The following is a 23,743-nucleotide window of genomic DNA, read 5'->3' on the forward strand; positions in this document are numbered from 1 at the left end:
AGGATTCAGGCCTATGCAAAACAGAGCATCTTTCATATATGCCACCATTTATGGTGACCTGGACAAAGTTGCTTTGTAGCATGGTCTTCCAGTATTCCGCTGAGTTCTGTATAAAAGCTCTTATGGTCTTATTGACTTTTATACAGGGCTAGGCATTCAAGCATCCAGGTATGTGGCATAGAGTCATATACTCTCTTATCAAGGCAATGCTTAGGTTGGTCTGTCCTAGTGGATTAGAACCTCTGTGACTAAGGGGTTGTAACAACAGTTGAAGACAGTCACGCTACCCAGAACTTGAACCCAGGTCTGACAGGAGGTAAACATGAGCTCTGACCAATTTAACTTTGATCCATTTAACCCTCCACATTGGTGCTTTGAGCCTCCAGTGTTATTACAAAAACCATTCTGAGCAGGGCTCATGTAGTAGAGCATATGCTCATTCAACTTGATGGGCAGTATTCCTGACAGGAGCTTCCATGTTTTGGACAGGCAGGTTATTGGTCTGTAGCTGGCTGGTGTTTTACCCTTGCTGGAGTCTTTCATGATGAGCAGTGTCCTGCCTTCTGTTAGCCAGCCTGAATAGGAGTAAGTAATTAGCAGGTGGTTTATTTGTTCTGCTAGCCGGCTTTACAGAGCTGTTAGTTTCCTTAGCCAGTAGACATGGATCATGTCAGACAAGGAGGTGCACAGAGCCATGCAAATGTTGCCCGAGCAACAACCCATTGTCTTCTTTGGTTGAGCCACCCCTTCGGAGGAAGAAAAAATTTAAAATAATGATTGTTTTATTTTTGCTGTTGTGGCTGCATATATGTGAGTAGCCCATAATTGCTAGTTAGACCAAATTAAATTGCCATACCATCCAAACTTTTTTTATAGGCAGGCTTTGCCTCTGTGGAACACATAGACCAGATTCCCTGTAAATAAAAATCTCCACATATACTTCCTACCAGTGCATAGCTTGTCACATTTGCATCACATTGCACAATAAATCTAACTTGAGCTAAAAAGAAGTAAATATCCATGTTAGCTTGAAATATGAAATAAGATAATGTGTGCATTAGCTTCTTTCTAGCTTTTGACATAAGTTGCTAGCTATACATGTACACTTTTACAATCAGATTTAAAGATGGTGGAGTTAAGCTCAAGAGGCAAAATGTTATTGCTGCTTAAACTAGTTTATAAGAAACTACAGTATACAGAGGCTCCAATAGATTCCAGGAATGACATCAATCTCAGTCCAGAAGAGATTGAGTTTAGGGTTCACTGCCATAAAGGGCCCTATCAACACTGGGACAATCTTGATGTAACCTTCCACATTCTCTGTATTTCTTCATTCAGTCCCTGGTATTTTTCCAACTTCTCATATTGCTTCCTTTGGCTGTGTCCATCACTTGGGACTGCAGCATCTATTATCACTGATGTTTTCTGCATCTTGTCTAATATCACAATGCCTAGTTGGTTTGCCACTACTTGTTTATCTGCCTGAATCTGGTCCCAAAGGAACTTAGCCTTGTTATTCTCCAAGGCTAGTATATAGGCCAAATATGTATTTATATTATACATATATTTGGCCCTGCAGAAGCCAAATTAAGATATCTGTAAGCTCAAGCAACCTACACATTGGGTAGCTGAAGGGCATAGACTCAGACTCTGTAAGATTTGTATGTGTTACCAGCCCTCTTACAAAAATTTTATGACATCACATTCATGAAAATGAGTAATTAACAACTATCTACTTGCAAAATGTCATGGGTTCTTCACCCTTATGTTAAATTTCACTGTGTGCACAATTGCAGAGGAACAAGTGACAACAGCCCATTGACCTGCTGAAGTAACCATACAGTCTATTATTCAGCTTATCTTTGTCTGAGAAGCATCTGGTAAAATTGTCGTATGTTCCTTAAGTCGCATTTCTTGATGCAACCTCATAAATCTGTTCAGGGGCTCTTGGAGCCTATGCTACACTGCCTGCTTCTAGAGTATTCAATAGAAAGATTAGCTTTGTAAAATATATTTAATCAAACCATAGGACCTTAACCCTGTGGAGTTTGGACTGCATGACTGATAAATGGATGGAGGTACTCTGTGTTTAAGACCATACTGGAGCTTCTTGTGCGTGGTCCAATCCATTAAGTCCATTAATGTAATTCAGATGATCCACATATGGATTCTACCTATTATCTTAAAATGAAAAAAAAAAAGTGAATTGTCAATAAGAGACAAAAAATAGAGGACAGTTTTGTTTCTTTTATACTGTAATAGTAAAAAAAAACAAAACATACATTTCTATGCAAACAGGTGAGCAATAATAGAAATAGTAATATATTACTACAGTAATTCACCACAAAGTATGATTGCAGTAAAATAGATAAATATTTAACCAGATAAATAAAAATGTTTCCCTTAAAATACCTTCAAGAGGATATTTTATAATGCAAAATCAGTGAGAGTTGCATGTTCACTGTACCCATTCATCCCGTCATACCACATCCTCTATAACTTCTGTAAATGTTTCCCCAATGTCATCTTCTGATATCCTCTCCTATCTAAAGAGCATCTGGGCCATCTGAAATAGATACTTCTTTGCAATGTGTTTGTTAATACTGAACAGCATTGCCCTTGCACATGTGCAGTGCCAGTCGATCCTTGTGTCACAGGTAATAATCACTCTGCCTAACCTGCATGAAATGTTTGGTTCATACACAGAACAGAATCATTTTGAACGATGCCCACCAACTGTAACCTGGCATGAGAGAGGAGCTGCATCATTGTTAGACTCTTTTCCATTGCAGACATAGTTTCTTTACATCTTCACCAAACCATTAATCATGGACCATTTCTGTCAAAACATGCTCTTGAAGAGAAGGAGGGTCATTTCTATCAGATAATGATAGGCGAGGAACTGAACATGTTGACACTCAAAAGAAAATAAGTAACTTCTTTGGTCCTGCAGAGATCCATTTTTCATCTTGTTTGCTGATGCACAAGCCAATGTTATTTAATCATGTGGAGAGGCATATTAAATATGTTACTGACTTTGCTACTGAAAACTCCATTTGTAACATCGACACACTCATGTTATACTCATGCTCACAACTCAGCTCATGTTTAGGTGTTATGTCCTTCTTATTATCTGTGTATGTACAGATTTGTCTGTATATGTACATATATGTACAGTTTCATTTGTTGATAATGACTCCAAGGTGAATGTGCATGACAGTGTTGCTTCTATCAGTGAAGCTCAAGTGGCTGCTGTGGTGATAATGAAAAAGACTGAGGACAAATTGAAAGGAGAGGATCAGGAACAGGTGGTAGAGGACAACAAATAAGAAGGTGAAGGAGGAGAACGATTAGAAGCAACAGGTCCTGTGAGAGTATGTAACGATGAGCGGTAAGGAAGTGGACACGTGCGGAGAAGAACGAGATTTAATTGACAGAGTACAGGTAGTAGGAACAGAAGGTGTGCTTGTGGTGTCAGCAATAGGAAGAGCTTACGTCTAAATACATGGTTTTAAAATGTAACATGAATCTTCATGATTATTGTTTTATTGCAATATATACAATGAATTTATGAATTGATTTTCTCTGTACTGCAGACTGCATTTATAAAGCAGTTGTGGCAAACCTTGGCTAAAATAACACTAGTAAGAACACTGGTATTTTAACAAGTTTCCTTCTCTTAATTTAGGTAAACTTCAATTAATATCATCATCAGTTAAGATCCTCACATTTGAAATGTGTTCCTTGCTAAATAACATTATGATGGCAAACTATTACACAAAACCTGAACAGATGTTGGTTGTACATTTTTAATGCTATTTTAAATGGAATTCCATAATTATTGTACCGTTTACATTACATCCAAGTAGCTACAGCTAAGAATGCATAGATAATAAACTGTGTGCTAAACAGCTACCCATCATTTAGATTAAGATATTTGAAATATTACAGTCAACAACTAAAACTATTGCTAACTAATGTTAACATTAAATACATAAACTTAATACATTATTGAAACTACATGTGGTATACATTAAATTAAAAAAGAAATTAGGCAATGTCTTATTAAACATCATATTTCATTCTATGATAATTAATAATTTAACATTTTAAGAAAATAAAGATCATTAAATCATAATTAGCCTAGAAAAGCATTTCCTATTACACTTACATTTCAAACTTCCAACTAGAAAGACAAGGGAGTGCAGCTAAAATGTACGTCGGACCATAGCTAGAGTTGCATGTGTTGGACGTCCAGGTCCAGCTCCCCACAGACTACAGTATGATCCCAGTTAATCACCCCTGGCTATCCCAGGATCACTATCATGTCCCCTCCCTTTAAATGTTTGGATACCACTTTGTATTGATCCTGACAGATTATGCAATGTGATACCCCAAAGCAGTTTAACTGGAGAATATGTTTCTAAAGTTCATACACAAAGACTAGGAGCAGAGATAAGTTGCTGGATACACTACAGTTTGCTATGTGAGAGGTACCACAAGTGTCTACACAATTCTCCCAATTTGATTGTATGGGCAGTCAAAATTTGGAAAAGTTAGGAAGAGGGAAATTAATTCAGTAAAACTGAAATTTAATACAACCTTGACCTGAGGGCAAAACTCCACTCACTAGGATACTTCAAACAAAATAATTTTTTTCAGTCTCAAATGTCAGGCCCACACATACAACAAAGGCAGTCTGCTGCTTAGCTAGAAATTTAGTAACAGATTCAATGTTGAGGCAGAACCACGGCACAATGGTGGCCTCGCTGCTGTGAAACAGCACGGGGTTCAGTGTCAGCTAACTAATCGTCACTTACTCAGTAGATTAGTAGTAATGGTAGTGTAGTTTAATTTATCATCCTAAATGCTAGCTAATAAGCCTCATATGAGATAGTTACTAGATTAGTTAAATCTAGTTAGATAGCCACACCTGAATTGATAGGGTGTGCTATTGCATGAAGAACAATGAGGTGTTTTGCATTCATTTCATTTATTTACCTGGATGGTGTACAGATTGCATGGGACTTAAGTGGCACTGTATGCACAGTCAGGAGAGATATAGGCCATTTGTAATATCCGAATGTTTTTTGTAATTGTAGTTAATTTGTATTTGCAATACTGGAGTGCGTGTACATCATACTGTGATCAAGGTGGTAAAAGGGTAATCCCTCAACTTTGATAAATGAACCATCGCATAAGATGGCAAATTCAGCACCATTGCCATCCATATGGCATACAAACTAGAGCAAATGTTTGATTGCAAACAATGCAGTTAAGAGAAGAGTTGATGCACAAAGTGTTACAAAAGATTGACTATGATAGAGCTACCCTCCACCACAATGTGTTCATATGGACTCTTTTGAGATGCACATATGCTGTTTGTGTATGTATATTTAGTTATGTATGCATGTAAATTAACACACAGGAATTGTTTTGTCAAACTATATTGATGTGATTTATTGATGTGATTAACATGCATAGAAAAAGTGTTATGTAGTGAGGACCTGCAGGGAAAGAGAAATTTATGCAAGAAAATATGTGAAATTAAATATTGTTCTTATAATTCATTTCTACAGTTTAGGTTTAATGTTTATTTGGCCAGGAAAGTTTGCATGTTTTAACTAAGTAGGTAAAACTAAAGTAGGTTAAGAGAAAAATTAATAATGTAATTATTTTTGTGGAGTCTTCCATGATGTTTCATAGGGAAAAGAACATGTAGCATGTGTTTTCCCACCCAAAGACAGGAAGTGATGTCACCTAGGTTGATTTCTTACCTTATATAAGATTCTGAGTTCTAAGCTTCTGAAAATGATGGATTTTTTTTATTTTCAAAAGTTGATTGCTATGGGGTAATTTCTGGTTTTGTTTCGTTTTTTTGGTAAATACAAAATTTTCCTTTTTTGAATATTTTGGTTTGTTGTTGATTGGACATGGTTTTTCTTTTCTACTAGGAGCCGATAGACACCTTTTCTTTTGTATCCCACTTTGAGAGCACCCATGTGTCTTTTCTGCAAGACCATTACATGGACCAAGAAAGATGATCTGTAGCAGATCTTCTGGTTTGAACCTTTACCTGTTGTGCAGTGTTTTTAGTAGCTAACCAAGTGTGGATGCCAGTCAGAATGCCATGAGCAAAGCAAATGTTATTGCTTTGGTCTGTGCAGCTGCAGGCACCAGAACTAGGAGCTATTAAGCTCAGTTAAAGCTGGTCTTAGTAGACTGTTCCACAGAACGTTTCAAGTAGTGATGTGCCTATAACATATACTATGGTACAATGTGTTTGACTTTTTTTTATTTCATGCAGAATTTATGTGCATAAGTAATCTTAATTAGGAGTCCTAGAGATGAGCCAGCTTCACCATAAGCCCAAATAATTGTGCCATTAGATATATGGAGGTATGGTGTCTGGGATCACTTATGTCACAGACAGGTCCATCCCCAAATTGGCAAGACTACAGTAATTGCTTCATGTCCCTAAGACCAAAAGGAAGTGGAACAGTTCCAGGGGCTTCCTGGCTGTTATTGTAGGTTTGTGCAAAACTATTTGGACATCATTAGCACACTGACTGTTCTACAGGCCTCTGGTGCAGGTACATGGTTGCATTCTGTTATGACCCTGTCTAGGCTGGGAGGACGTAACATGGCGTTTTGAGTAGTACAGCAGTAGAAATGAGTAATGGGATGAATAACCAGACAAAGTTGACAGCAAAGATCTAATGTATTTACAAGTGTTTGGTGTTTAAAGTCAATAAATTGGTGCAATCACGTTGGGAGTGACCAAGGCCAACGCAACAAACAAAACCACACTAGAAACAAAACAATGACTGACTAAGATAACAAAAGAAACTTACAATGACTACACTGTTAGAATAAAGATAAACCCACACCCAAACAAAATGGCAGCGACTCCTTACCACCAGTGTGAAACGATATACAGGACAATATGCATACAAGATACAAGAAACATATTATCCAGCTGTCAACCAAAGGGGCAAAACAAACTGTAAATCAATGGGAAAATCCAAAGTCAGACACAAAGTCTAGCAAACAAAAACTCAAAATGTAACAACAAGTCAAAATCAACACCATCAAACTCTTCTCCAATGAGCCCTCAAGCCAAATCCTTTGTATTTTCCTCTTCCTTTTGTTTTGCTCCTCTGCTCACTGGAAAACCTGCTGTGGATCAGGATGAGGACACCAGAGAGGAAGAGGCAAAACCTGGAACACAGAATGCAGACATAATTCACAGGACCTTTTGTCTTGCAGACAGACATGTTGGGGAGAGGACCATTTTATCCCAGGTGGTTGAGGGGAGGAGCCACTGGTACTGTGCATTAGATGGAGACTATCTGTACGCAAGACAAAATGTACTACCACAGTAGATGTGCCTGGCCATGAATACTACATGTTAGAATGCTCCTTCTATAATGTACGCAAAGATGAAGCAGGCTGCAATCATGAACATATAAACGCTTTTTAAAATATTGTTCCCACAATCCAGGATCCAGACACAGTGAAACAGATAATCCCTAGCTCAATTAACAACACTAAATAGGGAACAAAGTGAAAGAAGACAAACAGGGTTTACAAAGAAAAACCACAAAACTGAAAACAGGCAAAACCAGTACTCAACTAGACAGAATGGCAAAAACAATACCTCGCAATGTTAATAGGAAACAGAGAGTAGACAAGGTAAATACATTTAGCTGGAGACATTAATGACAATAATGCCTAGGGTAATTTATAATGAGGGGGTGTAAACCAAGGTGGGGCTAAGGAGTAAACTAGAGCAAATGGCAAGACTGACAGGAAAATGAGCAGAACCAGGAGAGAGGAGACAGGGTAGAGTCATGACACTTTCATCTTCTGTTCAGACCACATTCTGCTCCTGTGGCTGCATTGCATGAAGGATGCCAACAGGCAGATCATCCTTTGGTATCTGGCTCTTCAGCCCTTTAAATTCAAGGTGGTCCACAGACCAGAGACACAGATGGCAGTGGCCAATTTCTACTTTCACTTGTTTTCCAGGCCAAATGGCCCCCCGGGCTAATTCGGGAGATGGGGGTATGTGGCAGTGAGGGCGTGGAGTGTTGTCTGTGGAGCAGAGTGATTGTCTGGCTGAATCCATGGGTAATTAAAATTGGTCACACCTGTGTGTGGTTAATGGAATCCTACTTATAACTACATTTTCTGTCAGTAGGTTGCTAGATCCAGACAGTGTGCTGACTCACACAGAGACCTGCTGATGAAAAGTGAATGTTAAATAAATAAATAACCTGGAACTGTTTTCTGGCTGTTTTTGTTTGTTGATAAATACAGGAATAAAGGGGAGCATATGAAGCTTTTATTTCAGCTCAGATGCAGTGGTAGTTCTAAAAAAAAAAACTCATGTCATGGCCTGGTCAGTATCCAGCCATAGGGACACTCCCAGATGTGCACACACTGCTCCTCCTCACAGTGCCTCTCCCATTCCCAATCACCAGACTATTAATCAATAATCACTCACACTTATCCCTCGTTTGTTGTTGTCTTCATATCTAATTAAGACCAAAGGGGTCAGCCTTCAATATGTAGCCTCACACCAAGACAGAAGCATACGGCTCTAATGAAACAACATGAGGCATTTGGCTGCTTCTATTGTTTGTGATATCAATCTTTTCTTTGCTTGTTCTATCATTAGACCTATTGTTTTGTTGCATACTCCAGCTTCACTCTCTCCTTGATATCACCCCTAGAAAGCAAGTCCCCAAACATATCAAGAAAACTTGCACTATGTTTTGGTGGCTGATAGTCAACTGAAATGAGAACAGACTCATCACTCTTAAAACACATGGCAAAGTATTCCAAGGAATAAAATTCCCCAAGAATCGTTGTGCCACAAACCGGTGACACTACCACCTTTCTTATGAAAAAAAAACAACCTCAAATTGAAATATATAAGCTTATCCAAAAGCCACACCAAAGCCAGCACACTGAATCCAGCCAAATAAGGTCAAATGAAACCCACAGCAATGGATTAATACACAAACAGGGATAGCTAATAGTCATGGATGAAAAAAAAAAACAAAAACATGAAGGCTGTAAGTAGTAGTAAGCAGAAGATTCACATTAAAATCTTATTGACAATAGAAGTTTTATAATGATTAAGGACTGTGAGCAGTTTATTGCATTGTTGACATTTACATTTCTATTAAATATTGGAAGGCCTTACAGTGTTAGTTCAGCATATAAGATGGAAGCCCTTTCACAGATAAATGTCTCCTAATTAAAATTGATCCATAACAAAGGTAATTACTTGAGCATGAAAGCAAGGCCTTGTAGATTTGATTGGAGGGCAAAATGAACCTTGTATGATTGTACTATATATTGAGAGAAGGTCAACAGAATCTAATTTTGTAGGAGAAGACTCCATCATTCTGATTCCTTGAGAGCCAGAGAATGTGTGCTTTAAAAGCTAAATGGTTTCTGGTCACAATGGGAAATGGATATGAAATTAAATAGAAATAATTCAGGAATATTGTAATAATAAGATTAACTGAGTGTATCTTTCATTGCCAGGAATTTTGTTTGACTTTTCTAAGTTGCAGAAAAGCAGCATTTATGATCTCTGGGTCAGTTTTCTAGCCATAGATTTGTTATGTTAAAGTGGAGCAATAGTCACTAAACCATGGCCTGTTACTACCACAAACTCTGCATTTGTGTGTTTAAACACCATTGTTATTCAATCCTTTGCCCTACTGTAATCATGAAAAGCCAGCCAAAGTGGTTCATAAACAGAGAACAGAGCATGTAAACTGATTAAATAAATTGGATGTTTATCAAGGCTAAAATTCCAGGCTGTAAAATATCTCCTATATTCACAAGAAGACTGCTGTGGAATCTGCTCTCTTTCTTGAGGAACTTCAGTCATTTTTTTCTTAGCCAATCACAGCCACATGTGACTGAAAAGTGAGGCTTGAAATCAAAGGATTCATGTGAGTTGTTAATAGGCTCTCAGCACAACCAGCTTGTCATGTCAACCGCATGTGCCATACCTTATCAAGGTTTTAACTCCAAATGCTGGTAAACACATAACGTACACTTTATTTATAAATCAAATATAATTAAGTTGCTCTTTGTTGATGAGTCCTTGGTTGAAATATTATTACATTTTTCAGACACATTTGTTTCCTTATGCCATTATACTGACTTCTTTATAACACAAATTTTTAACTATTAAATGTTTGTATGATAAAAATTTGGGGCACTTACATAACAACAGGTATTATAGCAGTATTAATGGATAATCAAAGTGGAGCACAGAATAGAGGAGATGTTTTGTCTGTCTGAGCCACAAAATATCTGACCTAAATATTATCTAAATATTACTCAAATCTTACAAATTTATTAATGTGGCTTTGAATTAAACCTAAAATTCCCATTAAATTTCCATCATTTAGCATGATATTATCTTGTTATGCCCTGGAACAACCACAATAGACTCTGTATCAGTCCCATTTTTACAAAATGTCTAATATCTTTATCATGAAAAAAACAAGCAAACAGACTAACAATGCTCCAGAATTAGGCCACTCCTTAGTCTTCTGATCAGGTGAAACCATGTAACTGCATGAATGTTTGGTCATACATCTGAATGTACACATAAAAAAAAAAAACGTATTTTCCAGCTTAATACTAAATCTTCCTAGTTGCAAACAAGCACAAAGAAACAAACAAAAAATCAGCCATCCTACTTTTACGACTGGCATTTTAGACCTTATTTGCAGAGTGGCTGGTGTCCTCATGGTTTATAAGGTCACACCATACATGCAAGCTGTGGGTGCACTTTTTCAGTTTAAGCCTGTTCTTGGAACTCATCGTTTCCAAGGGCGACGGTAGTTCTATTTGAAAGTCCACACTCCCTGACTCCCTCGGGATTTGGTTCATAACTCCACACTGCAGGTACTCTCATAAGCTCACAAACAGGAAGAAGAGAGAGGAACATAGGAGTAAAAGATGAACCAGAAGGGCAGGCCCTGGGATTTACTGAACTTAGTCTACTCCCCCCCCCCAAACTTTCATCTCTCACCATTTGACCTTTGCATTTCTGGTCTTAACAGAACCTACAGACATCAACACACCCATATATACCACCCTCCCACACATCTGAATACACCTGATTTCATCAGTGACTTTGACTACTTAACAAAAAAGAGAATTAGCAGCATTATAGGTCTGCATCTTTCAACTGACCAGGCTATGCTCCAGAGCCAAAGGATAATGAAACTTGGGGCAGACAGAGGCCTGATACGATTATTAATCTGTACTAATTATGATTAACTTTTATTGGCATTATGAGCAAGTTGCAACCTTTTATGGTTAATCATATCCTTATAATCTCTAGTATTAGGTAAAAAAAAAAAAAAAGCAACCTAGGATTAGCTATTTAGCTAAATTCTATTTTCCTGGCCACGCGATGCTGGGAGAAGCATTATATAAGGTCTAGCCCTTATTTCCAGGTGGATGTGTTGTCAGGGAAGATCACAGAGAGTGGTGAGTCTGAGCTGGGCACAGCCTTTATGTACAGTCTCTCTGCTTGACCCCATACTGAAATTCTGCTATATCCAGATGTCATCCAGACAACTTACAAGCCCTTGATTTGTGAAGACTAATAATATTTATGAGAAGGTTGTAAGTATGAATACAACTACCAATGCAAGAACAAAGGTATTGTGCATTAATCTAGAGTAAAAAACAGTGTTTGGATCTTGTTATGGAAAGAATGTTAAGCACATTGGTTTCCATAGTCTAAAAAACCTTTCCCATGTCTCCTCTGTCCAGTATTCCATGAGTTACTGGCAGACCTCTTATACATGGTGAGCAGTTTACAGTTCACTGGAGATGTCTGGACTGTGGTAACACTGAAACAGAGCTTGTTGCCCTTCTCACATTAGAAGGTCACTTCTGAAATCAAATAGATTTGAAATGTTTTATTGAAAGGGCATGAAGGAAGTTGGGGAATGAGGTATTTAGGCTTGGTGTTCTGGGTAGCATTTTGTGGTGGCACAATGGTGAGGTCTAAAAACAGATAAAACACGAGAGACATGGGCAGTGTGTATGAGTAAACAACATGAAAGCTAGAAACGTGTATGTCACTGGTTATGGTGAGATATTATTGAATGGGATGTATATGGATATGCTTTGTCCTTTTCTTCATTTATTTGTTTCAGTGACAGTTACTTCATTATATAACTCCAGTTAGTACCAACATTTACATATGCACTTAATGTATTACATTTTGCACACACACACACACACACACACACACACACACACATATATATATATATATATATATGTGTGTGTGTGTGTGTGTGTGTGTGTGTGTGTGTGTGTGTGTGTGTGTGTGTGCAACATTAATTGTTGTCACCTAAACATCAAAGTTCACCAGAGGCCTATTTAAGTATAACCCAGTTTAAGAGTTGTTTATGTGTCTTTCTCCCCTCGGGCCTGTGAGAGATTACGATTCAGTTAACCTGTGAACAGTATGCTGAAAAAGGCTGCAATCAAATGTTGAAATGCACTGAACTTCCAACTATGGCACAACTATGAGAAGGCAGGTACAACTGTCACTGGTAGAATATGTGTGTGTGTGTGTGTGTGTGTAGTGGGGGGGTTTGGAGTAGTAGATAGAGGGTTTTGGTAGTCACATGAGGGAGCACATTAGGTAGCTCTGAGAAGAATGAATTCATATGGGATTCTCATATCATACTCTCAGTAGTTGTCAGGTCCTCCTACTGTCATGAGAGAATCACTGAGTAGCATATGAATTCTGAGTGGACTTCACAAACTTCTGAATGTACATATACTGAGTTGACTAGTGTATGAGGTCTAAGTGGAATTCACTAACTTCTGGATGTACATTATAATAAGCTGACTAGTATATGAACTCTGAGTGGAATTTGCACATTTCTGAATATACATATACTGAGTTGTCATTTTATTTTTTCCCCCAGCTTTATACAAATGTTTTATTCTGTCAAGTCATGTGGCTGAAGTTTGTAGTTTAATACATGCACACCAGGGTTTTGAACATCTGTTCAGATTCAGCAGAGCACCAGAATGCACACAAAGAGTGACCTTATTGACTTTAAATTCTAGCATCTTCCAGGGCTTTTCAGATACAACCATTTCAATGGTTTACTTAGAATGGAGTGAAAATAACTTCTACTAGTGTCTGACAATCGTGGGGAGGAAAACAGCTTGTTGATAAGAAGGGTCAAATGAGAAAGGGAGAATCATGCAAGCAAACATAAAACACATCCAAATTCAACTCTGGTGTGCAGAATGTAATCTTAAGAGACCACTTATAGGACTTTAGCTTGAATGTTATACCAAGGCCATCAAAGAACAAAAAAGAATCTCTCCAGTGGACACAGAAGCATGAAAACTCGACCATTTTGGTGTGGGGAAAAAGTCATCTCATTGGAGAAATTTGGTTTCCTTTACCAACATGCTGATGTAAGGATCAGAATTTCATACAAGACACATAAATCCATGGAGCCATCCTTTTTGGTGTCAACAGTACAGGTCAATGGTAGCAGTGCAAAGGGTTGGTGAAGGTTTTCCAGGCATACATTAGGATTCCTGATACTCACTGAAGAACATCTGAATACGATATGACAGAGAGTTTGCATTGCTTCATTGGCCTGTAAGCTGCCCAGAGCTCAAGCCCATCTGTCATCTATGGGATGAAGCAGAGGCAACTGCTTGTAGAAAGACTGTGAAGCTATTTGGTTTGCAGCAACTGGGGAACAGCCTTTTCTACATGGTACAACATTCCTGCACAGTGCATCCAACATATAGAATATTTGTACAGGTGTATTCTGTTCTGAGGGCAGGATCATTTAGTTGTATAGTGTTCTTTGGTTTTAAGGTACTACTATGGCTTGTGACTGAGGACATCATATAATGTGTGTTTGTTAAGACTTAGACACTCAAGGGAATGTAACAAATACCCATGGTTTACTTCAAGACACATAAAATTGAGGAGGTTGGATGTTTTGAAACCAGCTGCAGATCAACAAGGCGAATGACATGCTCTTGATATGTGTAGTTAACATCTTTTGCACATAGCAACATTTTCTCTAGTGATGACAGATGTATAGGTGACATAATGATGGGCATTTCAGTGCATAATAAGCATTTCAGTGTGTTGAAATACTCAGCATACTGTCTAAAAATACCTGAATAAAAGTAAGCATATCAATGATAGAAATATCAAGATAAATAAAAATAACATAAATGAACATGACTTAATATAAAGATAGAAAATATCAAATATTCTTTCTGACGCAGAGCTACTAGCTATGTGTACTTAATAAACTGGCACCTAAATAAATACTGTTACACAAGCTTGAGCGAATATTTGTTGTAGACACCTCTATTTGTCAAGTGACAAATTCTACTGTTGTAAATATAATATACTGTTTGTGTATATTAAATTGAATTTTAATATAATTTAATTTAAAACCTGGTCAGGTTGACGCTGAATACTGAAAGACTAGACTTGAGTAGATGAACCAGCCTTTATCTGAGACATTCAGCAATATCCAAGGCCAACAAACACCTCAGCAACTCTGAAACAGTAGCTGCCAATCCAAAGGAAACCAATTGTACGTGGTTACAAAGCTCTCCACATCTCAGAACTAGCTCTGGAACCAGAACTTCTTGTTGCCATGGTACTAGGAGGCTTTGCCACAGTAATGTTAAGGAAGTCAAAATAGAGCCAGGCCTGGATCTCCGACAGGAGCTTTAGCGTGATGACAAGATTATAGGGAGTGCTGCCAGTTTCCTTCCTGCCAGACGGGATGAAATGGACTTTGAAGCCACAAATAAGGCATCTCATGAAAGCAAACAAACACTCAACTCTGTGCTTTGTTGTTAAGTCCTTGGACATTTCTCACACTCCTTTTGTCTAAGTGACATTCACTCACTCAAATGAGTTGGGAAATGCTGCAAAACAGTTACAGACTTTTTGCTCTGTTTACAGAGGCATGAATTCACACACCTTAGTTAAAGAAACATTTTCATGTGAAACTAAGACACACTAACAAATGATGGCAAACTTATCTTATGAAAGAAACTCAGTCAGACCAGTAACAACTATGGCATCATGATTGGGCCCAATTCAAAGTTCATTGACTAAACTGTCTCCAATAAATTGTACCCTCAACTGGTTCTGCGGATGTGCTGTAGAAGTGTTAGTGGTAATGGAAAAAACTCCAAGAACTGAGTATTGCTTACATGATAAGCTCAGAAACAGAAATCTCGAGTAATTCATAAGATATGGATTATTGAGAAAAAAGGCAGAATGGTCAATGGATTGGTCCACAACAAATGTGCTTTTACAGCCTGACATTCAGACAAGCACCAAGCCTAAGTGTGTCAAAGGGAGCTTATTTTTCATTTAGCTTGCACATTGACTCTGCCATGGCCTTTTCTGTAGCATGTTGAAAGAGAGCAAAATTCCTTTAAAAAACAATAAACCATCTGGTATTTAAATGTCACTTACAAAGTACATGTATTTAGGAGGTATGTTGATGGCATATCTGAACTTTGAAATTTAGTCATGGATCTAAATTACCTATTTTAGTCTCTACTATGTATTTGACTCAAGCACATTTCCCAGGTAGATCTTATCTTTGAAGGAAAGATCATTAACATGTAAAGAAAATATAGAAAACCACAGAGATGTTAGGAGAATAAGATAAACTGTAGGTGTGCATATTTTGACTGTAAACAACTTAATCGGCATAATCATTTCCTTCCTGAAGCCTATTACATTTATTAAACACTGAGGCAGATTATTATGAATAATAACCAGTGGATAATATGTAAATTAAAACAGAAACTGAATTTTGCCAGTACTGTTTTTGCCCAGGAAATAGTCCAAGAGAAATTTGCTTAGGAAAGGAATTCTTGAGAATAATCAGTATCAGTGTTCCATTTTCACACAACATGACCAAGTCACTGCCCCAAATCTCTTAAAATGTTCCATCTCAGATATGCAGCATCTCTGTTCTTTTATGTATCTGGTGGATTTCCTATTTTGGAAAAACAGTATGAATCTGTGAGGTCTATGGGTCCATGCTTCTGCACTCATACACAACTACAGTGCCCTCTAGAGGATAAACTTGTAACATATACTGCACCAGACCAAGCACAGAACATATTTTGTAATGTCTCAGGACTGCACTGAATTAAATTTTTATTTATTTATTTATTTATTTGGGCTGTTTGAATTCAGCCTACTCTGAACTATAATTTTCCCTTCTTGGAATTACACACAAATGTTTACATATATTGAAGTCCCTTTCTTGACTTTGAAATGCAGAATCCTTCATTTGAGTACACCACCAATGCCAAGGGTGTATCATGACATACCATAAATCCTGATATAACAATGAAATGTATTGCATGTATTGTTGTTAATTCATATTCCAAATATAGATATATTGTCTTGTGAAAGTATTCAACACCCATAAAATTTGTCTAGATTACAAATGACAAAATATTGTTATAAAGATGCTCAAAATTAATCAATTTCAGTTTATATTTGTTTTATTTAAGAAGAAATGCTGTTTTTAAGTACTGTTTGCATTCAACCCTAGTAGGGTAGAAATTCTAAGTTTAAATGATGAAAGATTACCCTAATCAGAACATGTTTGGCTGACAATAGGCCTCAATCTATAATTCATTAAAATTTCATTAAAATTTAATTCATTAAATTCATTAATTCATTAAAGGTTCTAATTCAAGTACCACTGCTCCAACTGGGAAACTAAAGGAAAGTTGTGTAAATGAGGAAGCTAAAAAGATGTCAAAAAAACACATCAAAACCTGCCAGCAAAAATGTGGGATACATTTTTGTGGTCTAAAAACAAAATGGAATTTATTCCAAAATCTGCATTACAAGCCTGATACTGCCAACTTCCAAACAAATATCATCCCAACAAAGGAGTGTTGTGTATAGCGTTGTGATCCTTTTCTCAGCAGGGACTGGACACGTTGGTTAATTTTTTTTTTTAAATAAATTAATTAATTAAAAAATAAAAAGGGAGATAATGGAAGACAACCCACTTCAGTCTGCTAAAAAACAACTAAGACCTGGGAGAATGATTCCAAAGAAATGACAAAACAATACAGTACTGGTTGAACAAAAGAAACATGATTGTTCTATAGTGGTTAAATCAAAATCCAGATCTCAATCCAAGAGAAAATCTGTGGCACTATTTGAAAATTGCATTTCACAAATGTCATCCAACCAACCTGAAAACCTGGAGCAAATCTGATAGGATGAATGGGCATACACAACACTCAGACCTTGTAGAGGTTTACCCCAACCACAATAAGGTGGTTCTGCTAAGTACTAGTTTTTATTTCTGATGGGCTGAGATCTAAAAAAATTATATATATATATTATATAATATATATAGATTTATACTCAATTACCCTGTTACACAACAACTGTAGATATGGTATTATACAGAATGGATCTGTACATTCTGTAGATTGTGTACATATATACCCAACCATATACATTGTACATTGTGTATATAATCATAATATACATATATTGTACATACATTGTTAATATATTTTTGTACATACATAGAATATATATATTTATCTGCATTTTTTTTTTTTTCTCTATGCACCCCTGGTTCTCTTCCTCAGTTTGGACAGAGCACTCTCCACCATTTCACTGCGTGTTATACTGTGTATGACTATGTATGTGACGAATAAACCGAACTTGAACTTGAACTATATATATATATATATATATATATATATGTGTGTGTGTGTGTGAACAAATAAGCCATTTTATTTGCATTTACATGTCCAGAGCATTTTGTTGCCTCCTAGGAGTTTGCATACGAGTACTTCATGAACTCATTTGGTGTAAAGTATTTTGATTGGAAGTGCTTTCTAAATGAACAATTTTTTTTAATGTGTCTGATGCAGTTTTGCAAAACCATTTAAAACTGGTGACTGAGTGAATGTTAGCTTTTGCACACATGGTTTAGGTTTATGACATTCTTAAGCTCCTGTCATGGTGTGTAAACCATTGTAAAAATCTAAATGTGACAAAGTTCCACAAAGATTAGCATTACCATATTACATACAGTAGTACTCTGTATTTGCAAATCAGAACATCACTATCCTTCCATGATTTGATGTATTAAATTTACTCATGCAATCTTGTCATTCTGAATCAGTTTTGCAATAGCTGCATACACTCCATATTTTGCAGTTGTATAAACATGAGTGGATTTGCTGGCAGAAGCAACATCTTCAGTGTTAAATTTGTCTGCAATAACTTACAATTAAGCATGAAATTTGTGCCACTTCATCAGCTGGATTTGAGTCAAGTAACTAGTTGCTTGCAAGCATCAAGACTGCTGAAGCAGAGTAATATTTAAAATCTTGTGCACCAACTCAATGAATTCTTAATTGCATGTTCCACAATGCAAATATATATATATATTTCATTAGCCACTGTAGGGCTTCTTAAAGTAGATTGATTTTAAAAAGGGCTGCAGTGTACACACAAAAACTAGAATGCTAAAGCCAAATAAAGAACTTGCATATTAAAGCCACGTTAAGATTCTAACAAAATCACCCATTGGTCTCTAGAGAACCAGAACACCAGCCATCCAAGTTGTTGAAGCTGAGCTAAGAAATGCAGTTTCTGCCAACACAAGGACCACTCTTGGAACAGTTTCACACTGAGGTCCTAGATTTAGGGTTATTGCCCAGATAAATTTTAAAAAGAACTGATCTGAAGAATCAGCTAAAATCACAATCACAACACAATTAATGGATATTTAGTTTATTCCAGTCCAAACAAAGTGGTATTACAAGTTTAGAAAATTGAAATTATGCATATTAAAAAAGAAAATGATCAGAAGCAAATATTAATGTCAAGGTGGGCTGGCCATGCTTGGTGCACCAACAGCACCCCAATGTAACCCTGATGCAGGCTGGCCCACATCACAAAAGCAATTCCATTACGGTGGTGTATCAAAAACATAGGTATGAGCATGCTCACATCAACCACCATCCCACCCTACCCCCTCCTCATCCAACAACTTGAGGATTGTGCAAAATGTAGCATCTGAGGATTTTATTGAAACATGTTGTACAAAACAAATACATGGAATTGTGCCCAACAGCACAAGATCAACTAAAAAGGGCAAGGGCCATAGAGGGTAAAACAAAGATCCGCATTCATCCCACATCGCTCGTCTCAGTCTGTCCATGTTTTAAGTGGACTGGGCCCTTTGATAAGGAAGCCATACTGGTGAAGAGTCTCAAATCAGAAGCAATCATTGTTATTTTCAGCATTTGCTACATAGGGTGGGGGCTGCTTGGGGTGGCAAGAGGAAGGTTGGGTTGAGTGTTGGATCAGGGTGGGGGTGCGTCACAAGCTTCTAGAAACCGTGTACTTTGAGCTGCTCCTCTTTGGCCAGTTCGATCTGTTGAGTAGAGACAAGTGTATTAAAAAGGATACAAGTTCAAAAGTAAAGCTACTCAGACCAGCATCAAACAAGTGGACATTTTTTATACCCACAGTAAACCTTTGAAATCAAAGTCCACCTACATCAGTCAGGAACTGGCAGATATTTTTGCGCTGGTCACCTTGCAGTTGAATCACTTCACCATACTCGGGGTGCTCAATCACAGTCCCATTGCAGGCAAATTTCTGTAAATATAAACAAAGACCGTAATTCAACCTTTCAACTTCAGCAAAACTGTAAATAAAGGGACAACCAACCTTCTTGAAGGCCTTGACTAGCTTCTTCTTATCATAGTCGTCGGCAATGCCCTGAACAGTAGTCAGAGTCTTGCGGCCGTTCCGCTGCTGAATTCTTATGTGGATGTAGTCCTCAGTCCCAGCTGGGAGCCGATCATCACCCTTAGTTGCATCAGCAAAGGGGTCTGAGATGAGAGAACAGGAGAGAGCCAGATGTAAACAATGAGCGAACCAGAAGAAAGTGAAAATCACGTGTTCTGGCCACACAAAGCTATCTAGACAGCTAGATACGTAGCTATAAACTGGACGGTTCAGAATCAAGAACATTTAACACCGCCCATAAAGCTCAGAAACCAGAGCCACAACCCGAATTGAGTTTACCGTTACCGACCTCTCACAGTAATGTAGCTAGATACAACTACACAAAAAAAGGCTCATATTTCTTGGCAATTGCGCAAAGGCAGCTAAATATAAGTTGTCCAGTGAGCCAGCTTCCATTTTGTTGAGGCCGATAAACTACACCGGGACTTAAGCATTTAAAGCCTCCTCTAGCAAACTAGCCAACAGCGGACTACTAAACTACTTGACTAACTACTCGATGAGCAGGTAGCTAGGATAACCACTTGAACACAAACCCAATAAATAGTGAACAAGCCAAGCATATCCTTAGCCAAGTTAACATGCAAACGGCAATTCAGTCGACATGTCGAATTACAGTAGCGCAGTTAGCAGTCGTTAGCCTGAAGGGGAAAAAAGTAACCTAGATAAAAAGATAGCAAGCCAAGCTAAAGGTCGAGGCCTACAAACTGAAGAAATGAAGACATCCTCGATTGAAAGACATTATAAGCCAAGACAGTTTTAGTTTAGCGGCAAGTGGAATCGCAATGTTAACTCATCTAATAAAATAATGCGATCCTGCCGTCAAATAGCTCGCTAACTCTACCACTTGTTAGCTAATAAAAATATCGCAGTTTCGCCCTGCCCTTCCCCCACTCGCTAGCTACTAGCCTAACTAGCTTATTTAGCTCGGCACAAGAGACAGAACAATGATCAACTACCCTGCTATCGACGAAATCGTTTAAGGACAACCTTACCAAAAGTTTGGAGGTTCTGGATAGCGGACATACGATACGATTCCCTTTCCTTTCGGATGATAACGGGTTGTCAAGCAGTTGTTTTTCTCCCGTGTAATTTGGTGCTTATCCTGCGACTTCTCAACCGGCCGACTAACAGTGCTCACAAAATGGCGACTGCTTGCTTTAAGTGTCGAAAAACAGCTTTTTATAGACCCTCCGTGACGTGGACGCCATTACGTCAAATTGACGTGATCGACTCCACCCGTGGATTACGCAACATTTACGGAAATTTATCAGTCATACCGTAAAAAATCAAAGGATTTAATAGAAAAGGCTTATTTGGGGATTGTCAAATTATCAGTTGTAAGAATTTGATTCTTACATTCTTACAATTCTAATAGATTCTATAACCTAACGGTATCACAGATTAACCTGTTGATACTAGCAACTGAGACACGAAGCCTTGTTTTATTGGGTTTTCTGGTTTTTCTGAGATAATGGACCAGAGGGATGTGCCAGGAGGAGCATTAATAGGGTATTTCCTGAGCTCTGAGTTCTTCCTTCAGTTTCCTTTAGTTGTGACCTATCCGCGCACTGTATATATGCGTCATAACAACGAGTTTATAGTTTCAAATCTTTCAGATATCTCCGCTAAATAGCTACATTAAAAGAAAACAAATAAAAAATTAAACCAATCAGTTAAACCAATTTTATTTCTTGGGGGAAGCTAATTTACTCGTAGGCAGTTCTAGTATGGTGTATCTAACAAAAACAAACACAATACTTAGATTTAAATCAAATATCTTCTGTAATTTCCAAAACAATTTTAGAAGAGTATATTATATTGGGATTTGATTAAAATTCTTGATTGTTAGTTTATAGGAAATATTATAAATAGGAAGTTAAAAAATATAAGCAAACTTGTTTACTATGAAGTATGTGCATTTTACCATAACACAACTAAAATCAAAACAGAGACTTGACTCCTTTGCTTTGTGTTTTTGACACATTGAGATACAATTGTGGCATCATAGTTGCCAATTGTGGCATCATAGTAAAGGTAAAGGTATGTGTGATGTATTTGTGCATGTGATGTGATGTGCAGTGTACATAGCTCTATGCCTGCAGCCATGCCTTGCTTTTCCTAAAAGCCCCAAACATTACCCTTGCCCAGATATAATGAAATCAAACCAAGTGACAGTGGACAGTTGGTCAAAATAAACTGCACATAGTAAAATGAATTGATTTACAGATCTGACATGGCAGAACTGAGGTGGACTGTGTTTGTTAGCATGAGCTCACACTCAAAGAGGAAACAAATAAATGTGAAAAAATAAATATAGCAATACATTTCAAGTAAAGAAAACAATACATAAAATCAACTATTTGAATGGCATTGCACATTTACTGTTGGCATTTACAGTTTGCACATTATGTCAAATAAAAACATTTTGCAGGTGTAACTATTTTACTTTCTGTTTTTGCCTGTATTCAAATAGTGGTAACATTAGTTTCATAAATAGAATGCACTTTAACATACAACCCAAACCCCTCGAGGAAATTCATGTAGTTACAGCATCTCAGCCCCTCTGCACAGTAAAATAGCACGTGAATGCAGAGCAAGCCATTGTTCTTCCCTTGGTGTTAAGGCCAGGCTTTGTATCATATGCTACTGTAGCATAGGCTACTGATGATTATCAGTTAATCCCAGTGAGCCAGCTTGGCTAGCTCCCTCACATGTCCATACCTCTGTGTCTTATGAGATGGGTGTTCTTTGTATCATGAGTTTGTTTTTTGTTTTTTTGTTTTTTGCCTTCACCACAGTTTCCATCACATTAGTCTTTATTTCTTTCATCTTCAGGAAAACAGCATAATTCTATTTATTTACATAATTATAAAGAAACAGAAATATGCTTTTATTATTGAATAGATCAACTTAAAATCTTTCTAATTATGAAGGATGTGCCCATCAGACAGACAAACTGCAGAGTGCCAGCACATCTGATGCCAGATCTGAAGAAGGAGGTGGAAATAATGCTTGAGCTGGGAGTGACAGAGACAACCTTCATGGTTGAGTGGTGTAGTCTGGTGGTACTGGTCCCCAAAAAAGATGGAGGTTTGTGATTCTGTGTGTATTTCTCAAAATTGAACGTAGTATCAGCTTTCGACCCATATCCAATGCCAAGCGCCAATGAGCTGATAGAGAGGCTTGGTAGGGCAAAGTATTTGACAATACTAGTGTAAGGGGTATTGACAAGTCCCACTGATGCCAGCAGTGAAAGAATTGATGACGTTCCGCATACCAAGTGGCCTGTTATGCCTTTTGGCCTTCATGGAGCGGCAGCAACATTTCTGCGGCTAACAAACAAGGTGCTCAAAGGCACAGAGGACTTTTCAGCCACATATATTGATGATGTTGTCATCTGCAGCATGACCTGGACATGTACAACACTTAGAGGCAGTACTACAACAGATCGCAGACATGGGGTTGACAGCTAAATCAACCGAGTGGCACCTCGCAGGGGGCAAAGTCTCTTACTTGGGTTATGTCCTAGGGGGAGGAGCCATCCACCCACAAGTCAGCAAAATTGAGGTAGTGAAGGAGTGCCCTGCGCTGAAGAGGAGCGTGTGCAATCATTCCTGGGACTAGTTGGATGGTACTGCAGGTTCATTCCAAACTTTTCTAGTAGAGCAGCTGCATTAACAGACTTGGTACGCAATGATATGCCCCAAATAGTGTAATGGACAGATGAATGCCAGGCAGTGTTTCAAGACCTGAAAGATTGCCTGTGTTCTGAGTCTGTTCTGCGCAACCCAGACTTCGAGAAGCCCTTCCTCGTGCAAACAGATGCATCAGGAAGTGGAT

At 37.8% G+C, this 23,743-nt stretch overlaps 1 protein-coding gene across 1 annotated transcript; it reads right to left on the bottom strand.

Moving 5' to 3' along the window:
- Nucleotides 1–18,861: 18,861 nt before the first annotated feature.
- On the bottom strand, nt 18,862–21,064 carry eif1 (eukaryotic translation initiation factor 1). Its single transcript, XM_027016112.2, has 4 exons — nt 20,896–21,064; nt 19,823–19,986; nt 19,649–19,750; nt 18,862–19,523 (listed from the first exon to the last, which is right to left on the bottom strand). Exons 1-4 carry the CDS (start codon nt 20,924–20,926, stop codon nt 19,479–19,481), a joined length of 342 nt encoding a protein of 113 aa, XP_026871913.1. The 5' UTR covers nt 20,927–21,064; the 3' UTR covers nt 18,862–19,478.
- Between the last annotated feature and the right edge of the window lie 2,679 nt (nt 21,065–23,743).

The sequence above is a fragment of the Electrophorus electricus genome, chromosome 2, assembly GCF_041902795.1.
Source record: "Electrophorus electricus isolate QZ-2024a chromosome 2, ASM4190279v1, whole genome shotgun sequence".
Taxonomy (NCBI): Eukaryota; Metazoa; Chordata; class Actinopteri; order Gymnotiformes; family Gymnotidae; genus Electrophorus; species Electrophorus electricus.